Source organism: Apteryx mantelli, chromosome 1 (assembly GCF_036417845.1).
Source record: "Apteryx mantelli isolate bAptMan1 chromosome 1, bAptMan1.hap1, whole genome shotgun sequence".
Taxonomy (NCBI): Eukaryota; Metazoa; Chordata; class Aves; order Apterygiformes; family Apterygidae; genus Apteryx; species Apteryx mantelli.
The window spans coordinates 60,471,283-60,498,858 of NC_089978.1; the positions used below are offsets into that span (position 1 = coordinate 60,471,283).

General features: G+C 38.0%; 1 protein-coding gene across 1 annotated transcript in view; it reads left to right on the forward strand.

The window, feature by feature from the left end:
* The window catches only part of UBAC2 (UBA domain containing 2), a 107,793-nt gene that overhangs the window by 65,890 nt on the left and 14,327 nt on the right, over positions 1-27,576 (forward strand). Inside the window, exons 5-7 of the mRNA XM_067293603.1 lie at positions 9,344-9,467; positions 11,384-11,431; positions 23,738-23,983. Coding sequence (XP_067149704.1) covers positions 9,344-9,467; positions 11,384-11,431; positions 23,738-23,983 — 418 coding nt within the window. The remainder of the gene's footprint in view (positions 1-9,343; positions 9,468-11,383; positions 11,432-23,737; positions 23,984-27,576) is intronic.

Here is a 27,576-nt window from a genome sequence, read left to right on the forward strand (position 1 = left end):
TCTGGATTAGCTTGCCAACCAGAAGGGAGGGAAGGGAACCTGAAGCTGGTTTAAAATGGAACTGAGCAGTCTATAGAATACATTGTCAGATAGTCTTAGAATTAAAAACTAAAGCTTTTTTAATGAGAGCTAAGTGTCTAACTTATCTTCAAGAGGGGATTGAAAAGTGTTCACTGTTCGGTTAAAATGTGCTTGGTTTCATATTTTGATAAACCCAAAGTTGCAGTGATTTTGCTGAGATACCCATGGACAGGAAGAAACTTTTTTTTCCCTCCTCAAGATGCACACAACTTCTTTTCAGGGCTTGTCTTGTATTTTTTGTAATTATTTTTTCCCCTGAATTCTTGTGAAACATTGATGATGAGATACAGGAATACTGGGAGAAGTTCTCTAATGCTTTTCCTTGAGAAACCTTGGGAATTGGGGTGTCCTGCTCATGTCTAGCAGAAGGGTTGGATGCAGTACCGCCGATGGTTCCTTTTAGTCCTGGCTGCCATTAGTCAGAGAATCACAGCTGTCAAGGGTTGTCATTATGCCAGGGAATTAGCTAATTTTAAGGATGTTATTTAAAATATTTAACACATTCAAAATAAAGACTGGCAACTTAAATGTAATATGGCACCGTCTGGACAGCTTGTAGGGAAGTAGAGCGCTAAAGGAACTGATAAAGTACAATGTTTATGTGCTTTGTGTTATCTGCAGCTGTTTTTTATGACTGATATTTTCAATCCTAAAAAGCAACATGGTCATGGATTTGTGAGGTTGTTTCTATAAAGAGCTTAAACTGCTGTGGGGTTAATCTTTCTATAAAGAGCTTAAACTGCTGTCAATAATGTGAACAAAAAAATACAGTACAGCAGTAAATGTGGTGAGTCATTCTAAATAAAATAATGTAAAGGTTATTTCTGCAAATTTTAATCCCATAAAACTTCCATTGACAACAGCAGATACTTTTTGCAGAAGTAACATTAGCTATTTACCCATTTGTTCCTGTGTAATAGAACCAGGGTGTTTCTTCCATATTTTGTGTATAAATTTAGTAATGTTAACATGTTTTATTTTAATCTGCATTTAATATTTACCCTTTTAAACTTCAGGTAGCTTGCTTCTCCCCTGGGAAATGCTTGCTCCTGGTTGTTTGGTTTCTGTCAGTAGTTCACAGATCTGGGTTTTTTTGGGGGGGGGGTTGGTTTTTTTGGAAGGTTATTGTTTCTTCTGGTTGTTTTTTCTCTGTGCAAGACTAGTCTCATCACTTTATATGGTGTGGGATGCTCCTTTCTGTGTGTCTGCTGTATTTCTTTTTCTATGCAAATGTTGAATGTTAACATGCTATTCAAAATGAGGATATAATCATTCTAAAGCCTTCCATTGCAGTAAGCCTTTGGAATGGATATGGTGTCCATACAGAGTTTTCAAACTCTAGAGTTTAATCTTTCATGCTTTAGAATTTTTTGTTTTGTTTGAAAATGTTAGTTTCTAACCCACATGACTAAAAATATCTTCCTAAACATGAAGTGGCATAAAACTCAGTTTAGAGTCAGCATATGTTTGTGTCTGAGAATAGTGATGTCCTTTCTTTGCACAAAAACACCTCAATTTTCTAGTAGAAGCTAATCATCACACTTGAAAAGATATTAACCATTTTATTCCTGATACTCTCACCAACATAATAAACAAAGGACTGGGACCAAGATCTATGGAAAAGGAGAGCAAGGAAAGAGGAAAGGAGAGGAAAGATTTTTATGTGCATTAAATTCCATAGACAGAAAACATTTAAAATGACTTTTCTAAGTTATTTTTCCCAGCATTATGGTGAAAGCTCTCATTCCCTTTCTGGGAAATCAGCATGACTGGGGGCCTCTCTAAAGTGCTTGTACGCTAATGCATACAGCATTGGGGAACAAACAGGAGGGATTAGAAATCTCTGTGCAGTTACAGGGCTATGATCTCATTAGGATCACAGTATGTGGTGGGATAGCTCACATGACTGGAGTGCTGTGATGGATGGATAGAGGCTCTATAGGAAGGACAAGCTGTGAAGGTGAGGTGAGGAGAGAGAGTTGCCCTTTATGTGAGAGAGCAGCAGAAATGCGTGGAGCTCTGCCTAGGAATGGATGATCAGCCAACTGAGAGCTTATAGGTTAAGATTAATGGGCAGACAAACATGGGTGATGTTGTTGTGGATGACTGCCATAGACTGCCTGGTCAGGAAGGAGGAGTAGATGAGGCCTTCCTTAGACAACTGGAAGAAGCCTTATGTTCACAGGCACTGATCCTCGTAGAGGACTTTAACCACCCCAGTATCTGCTGGAGGGACAACACAGCAGGGTACATGCAATCCAGGAGCTTTGTGGAGATGACAGCTTCTTAACACAGGTGATGTGGGAGCCAACAAGGAGAGGTAATCTGCTAGACCTGATACTTTCAAACAAGGAAGAACTGGTTGGGGATGTGAAGATTGGTGGTAGCCTTGACTGTAATGACCATAAGATGGTGGAGTTCATGATCCCGCGAGGAGGAAATGGGGCAAAAAGCAGAATCCTAACCCTGGACTTCAGTAGAGTAGACTTTGGCTTGTTCAGGGATCTACTTGGAAGAATCCCATGGGATATGAGTGTGGAGAGAAGAGGGGTCAAAGAGAGACAGTTGGTACTCAAGGATCATCTCCTTCAAGCTCAAGAATGGTCCACTCTGACCAGGAAATCAAGCAAAGGCAGGAGGCCTGCATGGATGAGCAAGGAGCTCCTGAATAAACTTAAGCATAGAAAGGAAGTATGCAGGAGGTGGAAGTAGGGACAGGTGACCCAGGAGGAATATAGAGCATGCAGGGATGAGGTTAGGAAAGCCAAAGCCCATCTAGAGTTGAATCTGACAAGGGATTTGAAGGGCAAGAAGGAAGGCTTCTACACATACATAAGCAGGAAAAGGAAGACCAGGAAAAATCTGGACCCACAGCTGAATGGGAATGAGGACCAGGTGACAAAAGACATGAGAAAAGATTGAGTACTGAAGACCTTTTTTGCCTTGGTCTTTGCTGGTAAGTCTTGCCTTCAGGAATCCCAGGCCCCTGAGACCAGTGGGAAAGTCTGGAGCAAGTAAGACTTAGCTCTCAATGGAGGAGAATCCAGTTAGGGAACACTTAAACAAACTGAACATGCACAGGTCTGTGGGACCTGATGGGATGCACCCATGAGTGCTGACGGAGCTGGTAAATGTAATTCTGAGGCCACTCCAGGTTATCTTTGAAAGGTCATGGCAATTGGGAGAGGTTTCTGAGGACTGGAAGGTAAACAAATGTCATTTCTATTGTCAAGAAGGGCCATGAAGCGCAAGGCCCATGAAGGACAAGAAGGCAATTGAGAGTAGTTAGCACGACTTACGAAGGAGAAGACATGCCTGACCAACCTGATAGCCTTCTATGATGAGATGACTGGCTTGGTGGATGAAGACAGAGCAATGGATGTTGTTTATTTTGCCTTTAGTAAGGGTTTCAACACTGTCTTTCATAACATCCTCCTAGACAAGCTGATGAAGTATGGGCTAGATAAGTGGACAGTGAGGCAAATTGAAACCTCGCTGAACTGCCAGGCTCAGAGGGTTGTGATCAGCGACATGAAGTCCAGCTGGAGGCCAGTCAGTGGTGGTGTCCCCCAAGGGTTGATACTGGATCCGATTCTCTTTAGTCTCTTCATTAATGACCTGGATGGTGGGACTGAGAGGATCCTCGGCAAGTTTGCAGATGACACAAAACTGGAGGCAGTGGCTGATACACCCAAGGGCTGTGCTGCCATTCAGAGGGACCTCGACAGGCTGGAGAAATGGGCAGAGAGGAACCTCATGAAGTTCAACAAAGGGCAATGTCTAGTCTGGCCCCTGGAGAGTAATAACCCCACGCACCAGGACAGGCTAAGGACTGACCTGCTGGAAAGCAGCTTTGCAGAGAAGGCCCTAAGGGTCCTGGTGGACAAGTTGACCATGAGCCAGCAACGTGCCCTTTTGGGAAAGAAGGCCAATGATATCTTGGGTTGCGTTAGGACAAGCAGTGCCAGCAGGTTAAGGGAGCTGATCCTCTCCCCCTACTCAGCCCTGGTGAGACCACATCTGGAGTGCTGTCCCCAGTTCTGGTCTCCCATTTCAAGAAGGACATGGACTTAGTAGGGCAAGTCCAGCAAGGGGCCACAAAGATGATTGACAAACTGAGCATTTCTCATACGAGGAGAGGCTGAGAGAGCTGGAACTGTTCAGCCTGGAGAAATGAAGGCTCAGGGGGAATGTGTATAAATACACAAATTGGAGGGCATAAAGAAGACTGACCCAGACTCTTTTCCATGGTGCGCAGTGACAGGACGAGAGGCAATTGGCACAAATTGAAACCCTGTAAATTCCACCTGAACACAAGAAAACACTTTACTGTGAGGGTGACTGAGCACTGGAACAAGTTGCCCAGAGAGGTTGTGGAGCCTCCATCCTTGGAGCTATTCAAAACCTAACTGGACGTGATCCTGAGCGACATGATTCTGGGCAACGTGCTGTAGGTGACCGTGCTTGAGAAGGGGCAGGGGGTTGGACTAAACAGTCTCCAGAGGTCCCTTCCAACCTTGACTACTGTGTGATTCTGTGAATAAAATTCAAAGGAATGAGAGGAAAGGCAAAGAGGAAAAGAGAAAAGTGAAGGAGGAGAGAGAAGTGAAGTAGTCCTTCAGTAAGAGTATATTTTCCACTTAGATGTTGAATCTGACTATGTCACCAAGCAATTAATTAACTTAATGAAAAGAGTTAAGAACCAGTCCTTTGATTTACAGTGCATGAATGGATGTTTATACCTGTGCAGTCAAATGCAGGAACAGAAATTCCTCCAGTGACTACAAGCTTTGGGAACAAAGCTTTAGTTATTCACAGAATAACAGACCAGTTTAGGTTTGACAGGACCATGGGCAGTCATATAATCCAATCCCCTCTTCAAAGCAGGTCCAACTACAGGAGGTTGCTCAGGGCTGTGTCTAGCTGAATTTTGAATATCTCTGAGGATGGAGATTCTTTCTCTCTGGGCAACCTGGTCCAGGACTGGACCATCATTACCCTCTGCCGAACTCGCTCCAATGGGTCAATGCTTTTCTTGTAATGAGGAGCCCAAAACTGGAAACAGTGCTCCAGATGCAATCTGAGAAGTGCTGAATGGAAGGGAATAATGCTTGCCGTGACCTGGTGACTCCACACTTGCTAGAACAGCCCAGTATGCAAATTGTCCTTCTTCCCCGCAAGGGTGAACTGCTTACTAATACTGGTTTGAAGGTTTTCCCAGGTCCTTTTTTGCAAATCTGCTTTCTAGCCAGTCTGTGTGGTTGCATGTGGTTATTCCAACCCAGGTGCAGAACTCCACATTTGCTTTTGTTGAACTTCATAAGTTTCCTGCCAGCCCATTTCTCTCCAGCCCATCAAGGTATGTCTGAATAGCAGCTCTGCCCTCCAGTGTATTGACTGCTCCCCCAATTTGCTGTCGTTCACAGACTTGCTGAGAGTGCACTCTGTTCCATTGCCCAGGTCATTAATAAAGACACGAAATAGAATTGGCCCCTGTATGGATCCCTCAGGCATGCTGGTAGTAACTGGCCACCATTTGGACTTTGTACTGCTGGTCAGAACCTTTGAGTCCAGCAGTGCAGCCAGTGCCCCATATGTGTTCACGTATTCAGTCCGTATCTTCCCAGTTTTGCTTCAAGGCACAATGGGAGTCTGAGTCAAAGACCTTGCCAAAGTGAAAGTATACGGCATCCATTACCTTCCCCTTGTCCGCAATGCCAGTCATCTCATCGTAGGAAGCAACCGGTTAGTCAGGCATGATTTGCCCTTGGTAAATCAGTGTTGGCTGTTAGCAATCACTTTGTCTTTCATGTGGCTGGAAATGGCTTCTAAGAGGATTTGCCCTGTAATCTTCCCAGGGACTGAGGTGAGGCTGACTGTAGCTACTTGAAGCTTCCTTGAAGATGGGTGTGACATTTGCATTTTTCCAGTCATTAGAAACCTGCCCTGATCACCGTGACTTTTCAAAGATGCAGAGAACAGCCTAACAGTAACATTGGCTATCTCCTTCAGCACCCTGAGGTACATCCCATCTGGTCCCATTGACTTGTGTATGTGCAGTTGGCTCAGGTGTTCCTTAACTATCTTCCCCTATAGTGGGTGCTGCTTCAGTCCCACAGACTCTGCTAGGAGGCTCAGGGACCTGTGAGGCCTGAGGGCAAACCTTATCAGTGAGAACTGAGGCAAAAAAGGCGTTGAGTACCTCAACCTTTTCCATGTCCTTTGACACTAGGTCCCTTGTTCCGATGAGCAGCAGGCCCGCATTTTCCTTAGCCTTCCCTTTGCTGCCCATTTACTTGTAGGTCATATTCTATTATTCTTTCATACATGACTTCATTGGAAGACCCACTGTAGTTGAGCAGCATCTACATATATATTCTAAAACAAGGCATGATTAATGCATCAAAAATTTTGAACAGAACAGAAAAGATAAATTGAAATTGTCAATGTAAAAATACAGAGTTATATAATGAAAAGGAAACAATTTTCAGGCAATGGATTAAACTGTGGAAATGAGTTCCATGAAATATTTTAAAGAGTACTAGTTTAGACATTAAAAAAAAAAGATGATGATTCCTGTATGGATATTTGTGTAGTATCTGATTATACTAGAAGTGAACTCTTTTTAAGAAACATAAACTTACATCTTTGCAGGTGTAAGTCTGTCTGGGTATCTACTTCCTTACTGTTTCAGGAAAGAAAGTCCATTTTTATGGGTTTTTTAGCTCTTCTAGTTTGTCGGGTTGTGAGTGGTGTCAAATACAAGACTTTGAGTCACATGAATCAACTGGGATGGTCTGGGATGGTGTTTTCTATGTTTTATTATTGGCATAAGTGGTGAATATTGACATTTAAGGAACCTTTCAACCTTTTATAATCTCTTTTTAAAACACAGTTGTAGTCATAGGAAATTCCTTTTTGTAATTTCCCATCTTATGAGTGAGTGCACTCTTGCATGTAAAATCTCTGTGTTTGAGTCACTATTTATCACAGGAGGAATAAAACCTGAAAAGCGTGCTACGATTTTGGTACTCCCTGAAGCCATTTGGTAAGAGTAGAAAGAATTAAATTCCATAAACAGAAAACATATAAAAGGACTTTTCTAAGAGAGGAAAAGATCTTTTTCTTTGTTTTTCCTCTCTCCTCACTTATAAAACTCGTCTGCTTCATTGAATATTGTTTGGCTGCAATAGAAGCAATTCTGATAAAGAATTATTTTTGTATGTACTACTTTTGTAGCTCTGTCTATGAACTCCTGCAACTCAAATAATTTGAATTTATGCAAAGAATTAGTTGTGTATGTGTCTATACAGATGTAATCTGTTTATGTAAGGGAGATTATATGCAAAATTGAAAATATATTTTCAGTAATTCTAGAGTTAGCATTCTCTGTGCATTCACCTGCATCTGGCAGTTTGCTAAACAGATGATACTGCAAATGTTTCAATCTCTTTAATTAAACTTCATTTAAGTCCTCAGAGGCGAAGGTTTTCAGCAAGCTGAACTTCAAATGTAACAAACCAATGGTAATGAAATAGTCTTAAGCCACTGCCCATTAAATGAGTAAAAATAATATTTGAACTATTTAATCATCAGGTTTTTTTGCAGTTGAGAGTATCGTATTTGGCAGTTATTCAGGAAATGAAAGTTTAATTATTCAGCCCATCATTTCACATGGTATTACTGCCATCCGTAGAACCTCCTCGAGGGAGATGTGTTCTTGAGCGAACACTCCAAGTTACGTAGGTCCTGGTTTATGCCGTTTGTACAGTTCCCATTGAGCATAAAAAGATCCCTTGCGTCTAAAGGTCTGTAAAAACTGTAGGCCTTGAACTGTTTGATAAGTTGGTAAGCAGTGTAAAAATTATCCTTTACAGTATCCAGCTTCTGTCAGACACCAGACAGCACAGAACAACCAGCCAGGATTAAGCCGGAGTAGATGTGCGTTTTGCGGGTAACCTCCCCCTGGCTGTTAGCTGTACCTTATTGCTTGGAAGTTATCACCGTCATAGCTCTGCCAGCGGAGCACCTCAAGTCTGGACTCCCTCGTCTGCTCTGCCAGTATTGGCCAGGTTATACTAACTGCTTCAATGCAGGGGGGCGATTCAACCAACACTTCTTTTTTTTTTTTTCCCCCCTAACAGTGACTTAGTTGCACAAAACTGTTCATTGGAAAAGCTGTGAAAGCAATATTTTGGGCTATTGAGAGGTGTTGAAGTACAGCAAAGGGCTAAGCTTTTGCTGAGTTGGGGAAAGGAGCTCTCTCTGTAGCCTGAAGCAGCTGATAGTATGTCTTGCTTATAGATGTGCTGGACCCTGAATTAGAATCTAAAGGCATTTTCCTTTATTGGAAGTGACCATTTTTTTGTTAATCTTCCTCTCCATTCTAGGAAGTATTTTTCTTCTAGAATCTCCCATATCCGTGCCTTTGGCACTGATTCTACAGTGGTAGTTTCCTGGAAACTGAAAGGGTTTATCATAAAGAACCCAGGCTTTGTATTTGGGGATATGCGTGAAATGCACTAGTTTATGCTCATAATTTCAATCTGGATGGTCTGGCCATTGTAAAAGGTGTTTGAGTCTTACATTTTGTTGAAACTGACCCTGAAGAGCGTGTGGAAACTTAGTGAGCATCTTGTGCTGTGATTAAGGTGAGAATCCTAAAGAATGTTAGTTATTTGTAGGGCTATGCAAGTCACTGGCAAAGGGACATTAAGTTGAACTGTCGGTGTTCCAGTCTTCTGATGAGATGTGATAATGCAGTGTGTCGTCAACCCTGTAATACCTTAGGCTTGGGTGAATAATAAGAGCATAATTTTATAAGGTGCTCCGAGGTTTCCATCATCTTTTGGAGTATGTATAAGCCTTTTTATTTGTCTCTTTGGCTCAAAGAGGTTTTGTTCTGTTACAGATGACTACTGCTGTTCTTTTTTGGATGCTGTGTTTTATAGAAATGGTCTGCTATTAGAATAAAAATGTTGCCTTCTGTGCTGCCTCCATCCTGAACATTGGGAAATAAGATACTTTTTGTTACCTATTTCTTCTTTGCGAGGATAATTGCCAAATAATCATATTTGATTATTTCACTGTGGAATCTATTTTACTGAACATAATAAATTATTTAATTTTCAGTTCCCAGGGAAAACCTTTGTTTGCAAGGTTATATTACACTTTGTTATGTACATAGAATTAATTACTTTATATTGTTTTACATTATTATTGCTAATGTTCTTATTAACCCTCTGTATCTTTCTTTTTGCAGCTTGGGTCCTGTGTTTGCTTTGTTTGTACCATTTTACTGCTCCATTCCAAGAGTGCAGGTGACACAAGTATTAGGCCACTTTTCTATCACAAACAAGACACTGGTGTATATACTGGGTTTACAGGTATGGTATGTACTTGCTTGTTCATCTTTTATTGATTTGTTAACACAGCAGTATCACTGTATGTTCTTATATGAATTTTGAGGCTTTCACCCATATGAGAGGACAGACACTAGCTAAACATATGTACCAATCAGCTAAAATATACTAAAATACTTCTACTATACATTTCTGTATGCTGAAGTGTTGGGCAAAATATCAGTTGTTCCATTGTCTTCTGCCTTGATTGTCTTGTATGGGAAAATATGATATGCAAGTTCTGTAATGTCTTTTATTTTGGTTCAATGAAATGAACCAGATGAAAACAGTGGGGACCTGATGCTGGGGCAGGCATCTCTTTCATCTTTCTAATTTGTTCTTGTTTTCCTGGTTTTATTTATTTTCCCCTTGTCTATTAGAGCTCAGATGAAGCTAATAGAGTACAGTACTTTTCTGTGGTAAGACTGTCAGTAAATAAAATTATCAAAGATTTGGCTGGATTGCACTTCTATGTAAATTAATATTGTTTTTATACAAAGCATTACCATGTGACGGATAATTTAAAATAGTGTTATGTAGAGCACAGCAATATCAAGTAGTATTACATTAAAAATAAATGGAAAAACATAGGTGCTTGACAGAGAAACACAGTAGTTGTTTAAAAAAAAACAAAAAAACCCCAACAGCCCAGAAATGAATGGACAATCATGTCACAAGGTGAATTATGAAACAGAAGACTTGCAAACTTATGAGAAATTGTACTCATTTTTATATGTTCCAGGGACTCAAAAATAGCTCCAAAACTAACGGAAAGCACCATAAGTGTATGAGGTGTAGCAGAGTGTATTTTAGGATGAATGGTCAGTTTCAGAATCTTGACTCATGCTCTGCTTGAACATTTCATTCACCCATTTTGCTCTGTAGCATGTGGATTCCTTTGATTTCTGCTCTAGCACCATCTTTGTTTGATTTTTCAGAAAGCGTGTTTCCTCTCCCCTGAAACCGTCACAACCACTATTATTCCAGTGTTTTCTGTTAAAATAGTGGTATTGTCTGAACTCTGTTCCACTGTATCCCTTGCCTTTTGCTTTCTTGCGTCTAACACTTCAGATAGAGATCACTACTATTACTAATCACTGTGTCTTCACTGGATCTTTCCCTGATTTATACAGGACAGTTGCTGCTGTCACAAGGGTTGAGAGAAATGCGTTCACCTTCTGCTCATTTGTAAACTCTGCCCTTATCTCAAGCCACTCTTTCAGTAGTCAGAGTCTAGAGAAGATATTCTCATGACTCAGTCTGCATCTTACAGAACTACTTTTGTAACCAGTTATCAGTCTAATTTTCAGTCTGTTTTTCCAGTTGATAATAACCTTCTCCAGGTGATTAATCCCATATACTTTGCTAGAAGTGATGGGCCCCTCTGTTGGTTACGTAGACTTTCTGAAAATTTGCTCAATCTATTTCTGTGATTTCATATCTACAAACATTGCACTGGGTGAGAACTTCATATCTTTAATTTTGACATTCATTTTTGGTCTCTCCATGACTGCCTGCATAAGATCTTCACTTGCATTGCCTTCCCCTGCTTGGAACTCTTCTCCTGTTGCTGCTGAGTCATTTCCTTTGCTTCAGTCTGTCTTTCAGACTTGTTTTTCAGTGCAGCCTATAACTGACATCCTGTTATACTTAGTATGTTATATGAAAATAAAATGTATTGTTCTGTAGGAAAAGAACAATTGTTGGATCCCTGTGTTTTTTCCACCTCTGCTACTTCTGGAATACCTCTTTGTTAATGTTAAACTGAATTTTCACAGAAATAAATGTCTGACTTCTCCCATTGTCATGATAAATACAAACCCTGTATAATATTGCAACAGACAGTCAGACAGCAATCACTATGTTAAATTAAAATTTTAATCATTACTCTTATCTTCTAGCTCTTAACCTCTGGTTCCTACATCTGGATTTTAGCCTTAAGTGGATTGGTAAGTCTTACTGCTTTAAAAACCATGTGATGCTTAAAACACTGTGTTATATATACAGTGCAGTATATTTGGACTCAAAAAAGAACTAGAACTGCTGAGTAATGTTTTTCATTGTAACAATATGTAGAAAATTTTTGTCTTTAATTCCCAAAAGTGTAAAGTGCTGGCTGGTGATAAACTGACAGACAGCAGAAGAGTTGGCTAACATTTGTAGGTTGCCAATGCTGTCTGACCCTCTAAAAATTATTTTACTGCTGTGAACGTAGCTTTAGACCCTCAACTATAAGTGAGAATAATGAGGAAATGGTAGAAACATCAATTTCAATCCAGTGTGCTTGTATGCTTATTTACCTATTGTTTGATTTTTATCTGTTTTCAGCAAGCCTCAAGTTTTTACTTCAGAAAGCAGTTTTTAGCTGCTTTGTGAGGATTTCATTGTTAGCCATTCTCATACAGTGCTTGTAGCACAACCGTTTCACACTGTGCTAACAACAATAAAAGTGCGAAATCACTTTCCTCACCTCCTTCAGATAAAATTGGTGTGGCCTGTCTTTTTCCTTTTCAACTATGTTCTTAGCGCTAAGGCACTTGGAGTACTGAAGCAGATTGTACTGAATTTTCCAGATTATTAGATACTGATGAGCTGCTTTTAATTTTTTATATGTTTAGAAATTAGGAGCTCTAGCTGTGATTTCCTGCACCAGAATTTTCTCTACTTTTCAAACAGTGAAAGTGCTACCTCTTCCAGAGCAGCTCATTATTAACTTATGCAGTCTCATGAAGAACTTAAATTGTGTCCTTGCTATTAGAACCTCCTAATGCTAACTTAGATAAACTCAGAGTGAAATTACTATGGACATTCTCTATATTACTGCTATAATTCAGTAGTTCAGTGTCTTACCAGTTCCATTGACTGTTCCAAAGTACCGTGTGAGCTAGCAGAGTAGCCAACAGAAATGACAGAGCAGCAGATAATGAAGTCTGCTCAGCAACCTGATCTTACTGTAAATATAGATGAAAGCAATGTAACTAACAGACTGGACTTTCTCTATCCTGGAGAATAGCCCAAGCCTCTGAGCCTGACTAAGGATCTGTGACTTCCTCCAAACACTCTACCCTTCCTGTTACTCGTCTGGCTCTTTTAATAGCCCTTCCTTTTGAACAGGTGTTCATTAGAAAGAAAAAGAAAGGCGTTTTAACCCGCTCTTTCTTGGTGGCAACAACAATGTACTTGGTTATGCAGATTTTGAAAGAACGCCAGTTCTTATTTTAATTTTCTTTTTAATGTACAGTTTTCTTCAACTGTATAATGTAACTTTGTTAGGACTCTTTTTCATAAATCATCTTTTTAATTGCAGGTTTACAATATGTTTTAAATAGATACAAGCCCACAGAAATAAGCTGAGCTTTCTCTGTGTCACAGTAAGGCTTAAAAAAGATCATTTAAAGTTTTCATATTGCTTCAGCCAGCTTCTAACTGATAGCATGAATTAAGTCATCATCAGAAACTGATATTTTTTCAATCTCAAATTTTTCTGCAACAAGCAGAGATCTGCACTCTTCTGTTCTTCTGATAAGTGTTATGATTTGGAAGAAAGTTCATGCTATGATTTCCGCCATTTTTCACACAGCATATCTATCAGACCTCTGTGAATAGTAAGCATTCTTTTCTTCTCTGTTAGAAATGATAATTTGGAGTCTTTTGAGAAAGCAGATAAGGGAATAAAGTTTTACAGAGTATTAAAGGATCTGAAGAGAAATATGAACGCTATAACTACACCTTTCAGCACTGGAAGTGTAGATACTTTTATCACGTCTGTATGTGTACAATTACAGAAATACATTGGTTGTGAAATGCATGTTAGATCATTTTGACAACCGATGTATTTTTGTAACTGATACTACTCTTGACATTATGTAGCATACTGTATCTGTGTTGAATCAAATGTGCATGTATTTGTACAGACTTAGTAAATACATGAATACCAAGTAAGCTAGGTGTGGTATTTAGTCCTAGTTCACTGCCTACTAGACACTTCACTGTCTATTTTTTTAGCTGAAAATAGCACTTAGACATGCATATGACTGTATGCTATGCTGTTCTGCAATTTAGATTTTGTTGCATTTCTGCTTATCTGGAGTATTAACATGTACTGTGTACGATGTACAGTTGTACAACGTACCTGCACAATTTCTGAATTGTCAATTCATTCTCTTCAGGATGTTTCTAGTTTAGGTTTATTTAAATTCTCACAATTGATATTTTAACATGTAATGAAATCTGTTAGACTAAATGGGAACTGACTTTTCAGGTACAAGATGTGGCATTGGAGAGAGATTTTTTTCTATTCATTCTTGTTAATGCTCTTAAATTTGTGTATAAATTCCAGTAAGGGTATAAAGCAACTTAGAATAGTACCCTCTTGAGTTCATGATTTTAGTGGGTTTGAGAATAAAAGAAGTTCTGGTGTCCACCTTTGCTATAAGACTTATCTTCCTAGATCAACTAACTTTGAATCAACATAGGAGGACACTCTTAAAGGCAACTTCTTTACTCTGCTATATGAAACTGGTGTACCTCTCAGTTATCATTGTTTTGGTATGTCAGGATGGCCTGGTAATTTCAATTGCTGATATGTTGTGTAAAGCATGCTGTATTAACATATGATGTTAAAGTTCATTTACAAAAAAAGGAAGAATATAAGAAGTATACTACAAACAAATTTACAAATCTGATGTAATCGTTAATCTGTAATGTTAATCTTCTGATAGTTTATGAGACTAATCTAGTTTCTTGTGATTTGTTTTGGCAGGAATATAGCATACTCGGCACATATAGTCCAGATTTGTTCATATGATAGGGTTTTTTTTTAAAGTCCTAAAATTAGGAAGATTTAGATTAAAGATGCAGATTTATCATACATTAAGATAGATGTAGGCTATTTCCATTTGACTTAAAGCCAAAAATTCTTTCAATAATTGTTTACAGAAGTACAGTGTTTACTGTAATGCATATTGCTCAGTTTAGGGAATCCCAGAAACAGTTTCCTTACTATTTTTTCTTTAAAACACTCAAAACACCTTAGAAAGTTGTGTCTGCTTATATATTTCATTAGACACATACACATCAGCCCATCTTATCTCCCTTTTTCCTCCCTTAAAAAAAAATGTCAACTTATATTTTGCACTGTTCCACTCCTGCAGGTTTTATATTTGAGGGGGCAGGTCAAGGCTCACTCAGTCATAGTTACAACATACCCCCTGCAGGAAATAAACTCAGGTTGGTACCAGCAGATGAAATACGTCCACTGGGACATGCAGTTCCCTCCACGCATTTGCATAATATTGTTATCACACAGATCACGTGCCAAGGTTTCTGTTATCTATGGTGTTAGGGCTATACTTCATAAGGGAAAAATGTCTTTCAGGCCCTCTTCCATTTCTATCATGTTAGTGTTGAAGATTCTTGCTTTTTATCTAGTACTGTTTGTTTGTTTGTAAGGTGACTTGCATTGCAAAAGGTTCAAAATTTGGAATACCTGAGGCTTCTGTGGGCTGTCTTCAGTTTATGTGGAGTTCACTTCAAATCTTAGGAAGTATAAATTGCTGTAACCTTACAAATGCTGAAGTTTCTAAAACCCTGTTTATTTTGTAGATTCCCCTAAGCCCAGTAGAAGAGCCTTCCGAAGTGTGTCTATGCTACATAGTAATTTACTTTTCTCAGGTTGTGTGAAAAGTTAGTCATTTATACTTTGGGTGCTGGAAAACTGTAGAGAGTCGGTATGTAAGAGCATACACTTAGAGGCTGAAGGTTCAGATAGAAAGTTAAGGTAATGTTGAGTGCTTAGTTTTAATTTCATTTCTGATTTTTGAGTGCTTTAGTTCTTGTTCTTGATTTTCAATTTGCTGGCTTGGTTTTACATGGACTTACAGATACCAGTTGTTAAATACTCAATGTGCTTTGGATTGTTTTCAATTCTGTTTACTAAGAACTTTATTCTTTCTCTCTGTTCATTATTCATTCAGCTGAAGTGTCTTTCTCTGGAGACATTCCTGTCCATGATAGATTGGCCATTTTGGGGCAAGACGTGACCAGGCTAGGGAGCAAAATATTCAAACTGAACATTCATTTTTTTAACTTCTTGACTTAACAGTAAAATTATATAATTAATAACTGACCAGACCCAGAGATCATTAATTTTATTGCTCCTCCTCTTCCTTTTGCACATTTTCTTATGTAATTTTGAATAATCCATGTTGATTTTGAAGAGATTTCAAATGCATTTTTATTACTCCACAGTTCAGTATTCTCACATAAAATATAGTCTCTTCTGCATACCTAAAATTATCATAAAATGCTTGCCAATTTTCTTGAACAGAATCTTTGGCCAGAATCTGATAATCTAGTGTACAATTACCTCCACATTTGTATCCTGCCATATGTCCTTTTTCATCCTCCAAATATTTCACATTTAGTTTTACGTAGATCTTCAGTCAATGTCAAAGTATGTCAGTATGTCAGAGTATGATCTTTCTTGAATTCTTTGTAATTGTATAATTATAAATGGTGATTCAGATATTTCATATCTAGTTAAATTATCTTGTGGTGCTGCTTTGGTGACATAGAAGAGCATCAGTCTAATATGAGTAAACTTGGATGATCATAAAAAAAATATGAAAGCTATGTGTTAGCTGTTCTTTTTGGTGGTGATCTACAGCCAAGCAATATTTGAACTGGCATTCAGGGTAAATAAAAGCTAATGGTTTACCATAAATGAAATCACATTTTTAACTTATTCTTTTAAATTTTGAATTACGAAGAACTATGCTGAAGACAAAACTTACTAAAGTATTAAATTTAAATAATATTAAATAATTAAATGATAGATGCTACTATTCTGAATAGTTATTGTGTAAAATAAAATCTAGTGCATTTGAGATAACATTAATAGCACTCTGAAAAGTCTTCCAGTGCTATTTTTTCATTCTGAGTTTTTCATCCAAATGCCTTGTAACAGACTACTTCACAGAGCATTTTTGACTTTAAAAATTGGGGAAAAAGGAGGGGATTGTCCTTAACAGTATCTCTTAAACCAGAAATAAACTTGTAAGTATATTGTAGTCTTCTAGTTAGCAAAAATAAAATTTCTTTAATTTTGTAGAAATGTGGATGATACATAGTTGCGAAACAACATATTTTAATAATTTTAAGTATCAAGAAACGTAATCTTTATAAGAAATTCTAAACTAAATTTTAAACTATCTAAAAATTTTTAAATGAATCAGAGGACATAGATTAAAAGTTTCCTATTTGTGTCTTGTCATTAACCACAATTGGCATTTGAGCTACTGTGTTTTAAATTGGCATATCTGGTTGGATTTAGAATTGCCATTGGCTGTTCAGCTAAGGCAGAGAGCATGTTCTTAGATGCAGTTGGCCAGAATTTCACTTGGAGCTGTCTACGCGGTGTCATTGACCACACACACCATCAAGAAGTTCTGCTCAACGCACAAGTGTTGCTTCAGAGAGACGCTGGATTCCTCTGCACAGAGCTGTGCTTCGTTTGCGGGCTTCATGAGCTGGGGTGACTAGCTCAAGTTCAAGCAGCACACTGCCGCCCTTGCTTGGGTCGTGTTTTGCCTCTCAGCAAAGGCCCTCTCTACGCACCCACTGATGTAACGAAGTGCTGGGGGGGGTGGGGGGGCCTCTATTCTACAGCGAGGTCGTATTGCACATTGCTATGGATTATGTTCTAAAAGCTGCAGCAAAAGGTTTTACTATATAAAAGACATGAATGAAAATTGCTGACCAGGATAATGTTTGAAGACCTGATATTCAAATTAATGCACCAATACTGCAGGGTCCTTTTTGGATTATATGGGTCACCACAGCTCTTTTTCAGGAAAGTTTGTAAAGATGCAGGAAGTCTTACCAACTCTTCTGTTTTGTTGTTTGTTGTTGTTTGGTTTTTTTGTCAGTGTTTCTTAAAGTCTTAGCTTAAGAAGTCAAGAGATTGTTTGGGAATGCCAGATTTCATAGTTGTAAAATAAGCTTTTAATCCTTATGCAAGCTACTACTTGAAAATACAAAAGAATGTCCCAAAGGGCTAGAAATCATTAAGGAAGCTTTTTTTTTTTTTTTTTTTTTTTTAAACCTTATGATTTTAAGACAATCTTGCTTGAGACTTTTTAGTGCTTGACTTGTGATTTCTGAATATATGACATTGCTTATACTGTATATCTCAGTAGTCTTGCTGATACCAGTGATACTGTTGTCTTATTAAAGATCCTGCATGTGCTTAAGTATTTTCCCAAATGAGAACATTTTATGTGCACCAGAGACCATGTGATAAGGCAGTTCAGGAAGCTCAGCACATAGGCTGTGAAGTGCATAGTCTGAAATAAGAAATGGAAAAGCAATAGCATAACAGAGATTAGGGAATGAAAAAGAAGCACTGTTTGTCTATCCTAACTTTATGACAGGCACAGAAATCCATCTCTAAGCTAACAGGTGTGCTGAATCCCACCCAAAACTAACGTTAGGCGTCTGCATGTGAGCTGCAGTCAATATTCAGTTGAGTGGCTGTAGGTGGCTTACCTTGAGGTAACTGTCTCTATGTTCCATTGACTATATTGACTTGATCTCCTTTATAATGGGAGCTTGGGCACCTTGCTCATGTCTAGGCAGCTACATGCAAACTCCTAGATGGCAATGCTTACTCCTGCATCAGTTAAAGCAGAAAAGTAGTTAGTATCTCTGACATGCAGAGGATGTTAGTGTGGAAGTGAGGCCATAATTGTTAGTAGAGGGGGGGGATACAAGTATTTCTCATTTCTGGAGTAAAGAGAAATTAGTGGGAAAGGAGGGGAGAAGATTATTGTGTGTCATAAAATATTCTCTCTGTTATATCCGTGACTTTTGAGATCCTGTAGAAGAATTAATTTTTGTTTCCAGTTTGTATTTCACTTTCAAGTTTGCTGTTTCTACCTCAGATCTGAGGGATAGTTTGTGCTTCCAAAATCTGGTCTACTTTGTCAGTTATACTAGTTGGTTTAGTAAGAGGTATTGCTTCTAACTATGAACCTTTTCTATCCTGTGCTTTTACACCATCATGGCTACAACAGCTTTACCATAGCTTAGGATGGGATAAACAGAGGGAATCTGTGAGAGTAGTTCAGTTGTGTGTTTACTTTGGAGACATCTGCCATAGGGTGAGACGAATCACATCTTAGCAGTATCTGTTTCTCTCTCCTCACTACAAAAACAACGTTAAACTACTAGCTCATAGGTAGACTTTTAAATTGCAAATGTCTACATTAGGGCAGATAAATCCACTCATTGTTTTTTTATGTAAAGAGGTTTTGTCAACAATATGATGATGATCACCTATAGAGCTCTAGCGGAAACCTGGGAGAACCTGTCATTAAGTCACACATTAAGAATAGATGTACTATACAGAAATAGCAGTACACACATGCCTGCAAATATGCAAATGACTGAGATCTGATAATGATTGTGCTTGACAAATAAAGATAGCATTAATGAACTTGGAAGAAAAATATTTCAATATATCTGGGAAATTCATGACCTCAGTCAGCTGGGAAGGAAATTGAAAAGAATTAGTTTATTATTATTAGGATCTTATTTTTCTTTCAGTCTAGCTCTTACAAAACTTTTAGCAGCTATTTCTCCAGAGAAAACAAAAACAAATTATTTTACTATGTTACAATTACATTGTGGGTTATAAGTACAAATTGAATACATGCATAGCAGTTTTATTTGTTGGGTGTTTTTGGCATGCTTTCTCTTGGTTTGATAAATGATACATTTCTCTAATCAAGATAAATACAGAATCTTGAGACAACCTTTAGCACCTCATTTTGATTCTAGTTATATAGAAAGAACTAGGAACATCCTATGGACAAACTAGACAAAATAAGTATAAAAACATCCTTTCAGCTTAATACCATTACTTGATTCTGATTTATTGCTATCTGAAAAGAATAAGTCTTGAATACATATGATGAATATATTTGAATTATTTAGAACAAAAAAATTGAGCATTTGCTGACATTTAATTCTGTTAATCTATTTTTTCACTTACCATTAAGCAAAATATTTTTCAACATGATTTCCTACACCAATTTGCGTACTGTTTCTTTGTTTGATGTTCTTTGTTAGTGTTAGTCAGGTACAATGATTTGAAATATTTCAATAATGGAGCGTGTGTGTCTTTGTGTAACATACTGGAGAGTTTCCATGTTTGGTTTGCCTAATGAAAAAGAGAATCTACAGCTACTTCCCTTTTCTAAAAAGCATACAACTTTGGAGGGCCGTGAGGGAAGAGGAGGGGAAGTTGTCCTTTCTTACAGGGCAGGAGGAGGTTAGGAAATTTCATGTGAAGGACTAGTAGTAACACATGATGCTAAGAAACTGAACAAAAAGTAAGTGTGCTTTTTTCTGTAGTGTGCCAAACAATTTACAGCATACTCCATTTCCTCTTCTCAGCATTTTGCTTGATCAGACCCTAAAGATATGATCACTGAGATTGTAGGTTATGATGGTGTGACTATAATAAAACAACCTAGATACATTTTGTGTTGGCAGCCAAAAATTTTCAATTCTAACAGTGTGAATTTAACTGCAGTCTCTTTCCACAATGACTTTTTAAGAGCTTAAACCTGGATGCTCATAGCTTTGGGGAGAGTAGCCCTTTAACCTGATGTACAGTGTTCAAGTTGGGGTATAATGGGATCATCTTTATCTTCATTGAATAAACAATCTTGGTATTTTAGACCTTAAAAGCTGGAAATTTGCTACATGTCTCTAACAAAAATGGCATAAAAAGTAACTTTATACTTTGTTAAGGCTTGCTTTTTAAAATGATGTATATCACGTTCTGCATGTGAACCGGCTAAAGAGGAAGTTCTTTGGAAATACTTGACATTAAAAGGGATGTATGACACTAAACCAGACTGAATCACAAGACCTATTCTAACTACAAATGTCTCCATTCTGGGTTTATTGGAAATATGCAAATGAGTATCTCTTCCTCACTAGAGGAAACTTCTTGAAAGTTTGTAAAAACTGGGCACAGTGTTTTAAAGTTTCCTATGCTTCCACCTAATAGCTTTATAACTGCAGTAGTAAATCAAGGAGAGAGAGGAGGCAGAGTGACACTGAAATCCTAACAAATGTGGAGGTAAACAGATGAATTTAGACAGTGTATATTTAGTTAGTGCTTTTCACAGCTGAGTCAGTCCTTCCATCTATTTATAATTTTGAATAATTGCAGTAATAATTGCAGTCTTGCGTGGTTGCTCTATGCAGTTATTAGTCTACAGTAAGTTTCTTGGCAACTATATGTAGGTGTGCCTTTCTCCCACAAGCACCATACCAGTTTTGTCTTCTTCCTTCACCAGATCCTGTTTGTTTCAGATTTTCTCCTGAGCTTTACGTTGTCCAACTTCTTGACTTTCTTCTTTGCGAGTACATAAGTCCACACGTTATGTAACAGGTTTCCGTCTAAGGCAGGGCAGGGAGGGGCCAGGCTATTAGTCTGCTGCTGAGAAGCAGCATGGGGAGAGACAGCAGCTGTCTGCATCTGGTTGCGTTGGTTATAGACCAGGCATGCTACTTAAATGAGCTCAGCAAAGCTAGGAAGCGAGAGATAGGAGCCATGTGTTTGAGTATCACCCTCAGAGCTAAGGCTTGACCATTTTGCCTTTTGGCGGTGTCCATGAACTATGTCCTGTTAAGGCTTTTCTTCTTGTCACCGAAAGCATTCTGACTAAATGGTGTCAAATGACTGGCTGCCTCTGCTAAGAAAAATATGAGAATGCTTTTGCTGATGCAGTTATTAGCGATGTTTTCAGTACGCTTTTCCTTCTGAGACAAACAAGTCCCAAAGTACTAAAGGCATGCTGCTGATGAGTTTTTTTGCTGTATTTTGTATCTTAAGTTGATATGAGAATGATTCTGTTTGTGGTTAGTGTGTTCAGACACGTGTCAAGATTTGTCATACATTCAGTGAGATGTAGATTTTCCTATCACCACTTGCTTTGTTTTGTTCTTGTGACTTTCTGAACGTGGTCAGGTTCTAGGGTACTTTGAAAACATTAGACTTGAACAAAGACTGTGGGTGATAAGAGTGGCACAAATCATTAGCTGTAAGGGGCATTTGGAAAGGGTGAGGGAATGCTAGTATATGATATTGAATAAAATATTTTAGGTGGGAGCAGCACTCTTTCTCTCCCCTACCTTTGCCTGCCTTGTTGCAGCTAAGCAGCTGCACCACCAGGTACGCACCGTTCCTGGGACCAAACAAGGAGCCTTCCTCTGTAGCCTGATGGTATGGGGTAGGAGGAGGGGGTTAATTTGTAGGTTGGTGCTGCTTGCACATTTTACATCTAAGGAATTATTGGATTAAATGTACGTGTAATATTTGCAGCCAGAGTCAGTATCTCTTGCTCCCATAAAAGGGACTTTCTCAGCAGCCAGAGAATCTAGGTTTTGTTGAGTGAGGAGCCTACCTTTAAATAAGATGAATCACTATCTTGGGACCAGGTAGTTAGCCTCTGAGGGACCTTCTTGCTGAGGCAGATACCTAAAGTCCTACATACCAAAGGCACATGCATCACAGAAGTGATAGAAATATTGTTCCACCTACTTATTCTTTATAGTTCTACCTTAGTCTCCAGTTGATGTGGGCAGATTTTGGTCATGGGCTTACAGTCCTCTCAAACAGTTTCACTAGAATTGAGGGAAGAATTTCTGAGGTGACGAAGAAGCTGCTTTTCCAGCACCCTGTCATCTCTGGAGTCAAATCACGACCTTTCTTTGAATACGGACAATTTGTGTTAAAGACAGCCTTCACTATGGTGCTGGGGTGATGGCCTTCCTCTTATTGCATCCCATTTACCTCCTTCATCAAAGCACAAAAAGATAAAACGGTTAAAGGCTGTTTTAAGCCTGTTCTTTCTCATTTTGGAATTGTAGCCTCTGGTTGTTGTTGTATACAATCCTGAGGGCAATCATGAAAGATGAAAGTAAAATAAAAATCAGTTTGTCTAAGCAGACCTCTAATATATTTTTGCTAGAAGTCTCATTATCTCACAACCTTTTAAATAATCTGAAAAATATCCCCCTCCCAAAGAATGTTGGATTTTCCTATACCATCTACTTTTGCGTATGTAGCTATGTGTTCTGTATGTTCATACAAATGTCAGTGAGATAAAATAAATATCCCAAAATAAATAAATAAATAGCTCAAATATTGTAGCTTCTGTATTCCTTTTACTATAATTGCATTAATTGGGTATGTCTCATTTATTATTTTTTTGTTAGTGCAGATCTCTTCCTGTTCATTTCACTCTGCTATCATGGCATGGTTCTTAGGGCATAACAGATGATTAATAGTCACAAATAGTGTGGCAGCTGTGATCTTAAAAACACTGCAATGTGGCATAAAGCAGAAGAACAGAGTTTGTGTAAGAACTTTGGCCTTCTCCCTACTGTATCAATTTAGGCGCATGTGCTAGAACTTTGTGCTGGGATTAAAAATGATGGTGAATGATGATTGTACATCAGTTATGGGACAGGTTTTTGTTGCTCCTCTCGAATCTGGAATGAAATCAAGCCCCAAGGCAGGCATGAATAAGGTCAAAGGGAATGTGTGTGGTTGTTTTTGTTTTTTGTTTTTCTTATAGGTAGGAGAAGGGCATCGCAGGGACTGAGTTCCTTCAGTGTTACAGTTTTTTCAAAAATACTGTGATTTTGATAAACTGTTCCTCCACTCCCAAGAATGTAGATGGAATCTTTTTGGAATAAGTCTGTGTATACTCCTAGATAATGTTATGTGTTTTTCTATTGTGTTTTACTAGAAGGGGAGACTTGGGGCAGGGGGGAGGCTTAAGGGGGTTGCTTTTTGTTAAGAAATGTTTATAATGCTTCAGCGTTCACAAGGGCAGCCTTAATCTTCTCATGACGTTTGAATTTTGACCTGCTATACAAACAGTTACTTGGTTTGGGTTCAAATCCTGAAACAAACAAAAAACCCCAAGCAACTTTGTGTGTCACAGGCAGTGTGGTACACAGATTTTAAAAAGCAAGTCGGTAGTTGTGGGGAAGTTAGAGGTAAAGAAATCCCCTATTGTTTCTTTGATTCTTGACTGAGAACTCTGAGTAAATACACTTTAAAAAAAGTGCTTTAAAAACAGAAAGAACAACTCATGTCTGCCAGCCAAATAAAAAGTTTATTTGGTATATTTACTTTTTTTTTTTAAACATTTCATTTTCTTTTTTAGATTTCTGGGATTTGCTACAATAGTAGTATATTAAAAGTTCATCAAATTCTTTGTGTACCCAGCTGGGTAGCAAAGATATTTTCTTGGACTCTTGAACCAATCTTCTCATCTGCGGAACCAACAAATGAAATTCGAGTGGGAATGGGAGCAACAGTGGACATCCAGAGACAGCAGAGGATGGAATTACTGGATCGTCAAATCATGATGTCTCAGGTTGCACAGATGCGACGGCAAAGGCAACAGCAGGTATTGATATATGTTCTGGAAAGATTATATTAAGTTATGTGAAAAAATAAATATTTGGTTCGTATAATTTGTGGCTCCTGTTTCTTAAAAATACGTATTTCTTTATTCTTCTCAATTGATCTTTCATAGACTGATGTATTGCTAGTAACTGTTTAGATGTTTATATAGCTTTGTAGGATAAAATTGCTTCACAAGGTATGAGCAGATTGTCAGAAAAACTTGCAAGAACATCGGTACTTCTGTCATTCTTTCACCAAAATTGAGACTGAAAGGTAAAGTGATTGCCTCTCAGTGGTCTTTGGTAAGAGCCGTTGTTGAAACTTAGGAAGTCATAACACTCCTGGTTGTTTTGAGTATTGGTATAGTTAGCATCCTTTTCAGAAAGGTGGAAGATTGGCTATACAGTTCACTTATGTGCAGATCCATTTTGAATTAGTCTTGTTTCTTTAAGAAAATGCAGAAATTCGATTCTCTAACTTTCTTATAGAGGTCAACCACAGGGACTTTCTGTTTGCTGCGTTTAATGCTCATCTTTTATTTCCTTATTGAATAGAATAGTAGAGCCTTTTTATTTTCTCTATTTTAGTCAAGCTGGCAAGTGCAGATGTTCACTTACTTTGCACTGTAGGGCAGTAAAAGAAGGCAGCTGGTGTCTCAATTCACTTTTCTCCTTTATCTTAAATGTACACGTTACTACACTGTCAAACCTGGGGGATGGCGTACACTGTGTGTTGCTCTGTTTGTGCAAGGGTTGCCCATAATTTAATTACAGCTTAACAGTTTGAGGTCTTTATTGAGTTTCCTCTGCCTGACACGTAGCTCTGTATTGACATGTGCTCTCTCGTTGTGCTTGTGGTAGCACAGTGCAAGTAGGTTTATATTACCACTATATTACCATTAATATATTGACAGAATTAGAGGTGTGATGGCATAAAGCTTTAGCTTTAGCTAGCCACTAGAGTGTCTATCTTGGTTTCCCATCCAAACATAGTTTTGTTTTCCTTAATTTCTTATCCTGTAATATGGTGACATTGTTCCTCACATGGAAAGGTTCTAATCTGCTTTTCTGTATTCCTATTAGAGCATTAATCAGTTTTAATGTAAGAACTGAACTGGAAATTATTCAGTTCTTGAATGTAGCCATTGTAATAGGAAATGAATTGAAAGTGTCCGTTGGGCCACAAGCTGCTGTGAAGAGGGCAGCCAAGCTTCTTCAAATAGGAGCAGGAAGCTATGAAGGAAAGTCTTTATAATATATTTTTAATTGAGAAAAGTAGTAAATAAGTTTGGAATGGTAAATGATTTTAAAAAAAAAGTTGGTAACATTTTCTTCTCATCTTCTACTTTTCTTAGGCTATGAATTATGGATGTGGAAAAATGTCATTTCATACCTGACTTCAGACAGAGTTCTTAAAGGTGGAGGGATTTAAGTAAAATAAATGAATATTGTTTGAAGTTACTGAAACTCTTTCAACTGGCCTGTTTGTTTGGCCTTTAACTTTAGCACAGCCATTAGTTAACTGATAGTATACATTTTGTTGCTAAACTGTGAAGCCAGTGATTGACTGAAAAGCAACAGAATTAATGTATGAACATTCAGAAAGGCTCTGCAGAAATGATGTGTCACAAAAGCTTTTGACAAGCCTTTCTTTATGACTCACAGAACTTACTGGATATCAACCAAATCAAAACAAGCATCGTTTAGAAATGCTGAGATGTACTGGTAAAAGTGAAAAGCAGACTAAGTTCAAAATAATCTCTAAAAATTTGAAAAACATTTTCCAGATTGTTATACTTGAACAATTCCTATGCCTTTAGAGGCTTGCAAAGGTATAATATGAAGATAGTGGAGTTGAACAGATCATGCTACAGTTGGAATATAGATGATAATTTTATCTGTGAGACAAAGGCTAAAAAGAGTGCAGATCAGTTTCCCAGGGAGTTTTGTGAAACTGAAAATAATTAAGGCTGCCAGGTATGTCAGTCATCAAATATGGGTTTTGAATTATATTCTAGGAGAATTTTATGCAGCTTTATGGAGTCCCGGTATGTATCCCTAGGTAATACGCTACAGGTGAGATGAATTAACATTTTCTCTCCTGCTTTTTATGTTGTTTGGGGAAGGAAGTGAACTGTGCCTGTTGTATCTTGTGCTCCATAGTGCAACTGTTTTGCTTGGCTGTCCTTTGTGAAGGGGCTCTGCTCATTCCTCCTACTCCTTTACTCTTTCAGTTTATCTGTTTGAGAAAAGAGACAGTTTATTTTCCCTGCATATAGGTAGCATATGGAAGGAGGACACAAGAACAGAAAATGAGGTTTTAATGGTGCTCCAATGTCCCGTAGAATGTGGTGAACTCTATTCTGGCCATAAAGAGGCCTTTTTTTAATTAGACACTTTTTGTAGTAGACTTATTCTTCAAGTCTTTACAAGAAATCTGGAAAAATGTGAATCTTGTTAGATCTTGTTAGTTAGGCAAGTCAGCACAAAAAGAGTAAAAGTTTAATAAAAAGAGAGAGAGAGATTGGGAAAAAGGTTTCTGAGAAGTTGTTTTTACTGTATCCCAAAGATATTGGATTGTAAAGAATTTTATCTTTTTTTCTACTGTTCACTGAACTCTTTGATCCAAAGCAGTATTTACTTTTGGTGCTTTCTACAGAAAAAATATATATACAATTTCTTTATTGGCAACTCTTTGAGCTTTCCCTTTCCTAGTCTTTCTCTAGCTGAAATGTTTCAAATTAAAGGAGTTTTAAGTTCAGAGCTGGGCATATAACTGCTAGGCTGTCAGACACTCATGACTTACAGAAGTAGACTGAGTATGTGGTAGAATTTGAACATAAATCACCCACTTCATTACTTGATGTATGTATCTCATTTTGACTTCCCTCTTAAATATTTAGTGATACTGTGTTTGAATGTGTTGTTAGAAACTGAAAAATTATCTTAGGTTGCTAGTTTCTCAGGGGAGTCTGGTAATGTGATGACTGATTTTTGTCTTGGTTTCTAGTTGCTAGGGATGCAGTCCTTAAACAGATGGTAGTGTGTATATCAAAAACTTTCTGTTCTTTTTTTTTTTTTTTTCCCTTCCACAGATAACCCTGAGCAATGATGAACATATCATATCACAAATGGAGATTATTGAGTGTCTCCTCCATCCACATTTTGAGACAAACAAAATGTGTACCCATATGTATTCATTCCCTGAAAAAATCACAGCTTGCTATTTTGTTACAACTTTTTAAAATTTATTTTCTATTTTTTAATTCTTTTCTTTCCCACTCTTTTGTCTGTTTATTTTTCCATTTAAATAATTTGTCCTATCTTTTTTCCTTCGTGTCCTTTTTTATTTTCATTCTCCAGTATGTCCTTTTCCTCCCTCATCTGCATCTCTTCCACTTCATTGTTTCCCATATTTTGTGTTCCCTCCTGTACAACATCCTTTGCTTCGGAGGAAGTTTTCTCCCATCATGTCTTGCCCGCCCATAATCATTTGCTGATGCATCCAGAGGTTCGTAGGATTTTAGGGACAGATGCGTCTTGCCTTCCTCTCATTCAAGACAGGATGTAGGTGATGTCTTCAAGTACTATTTTT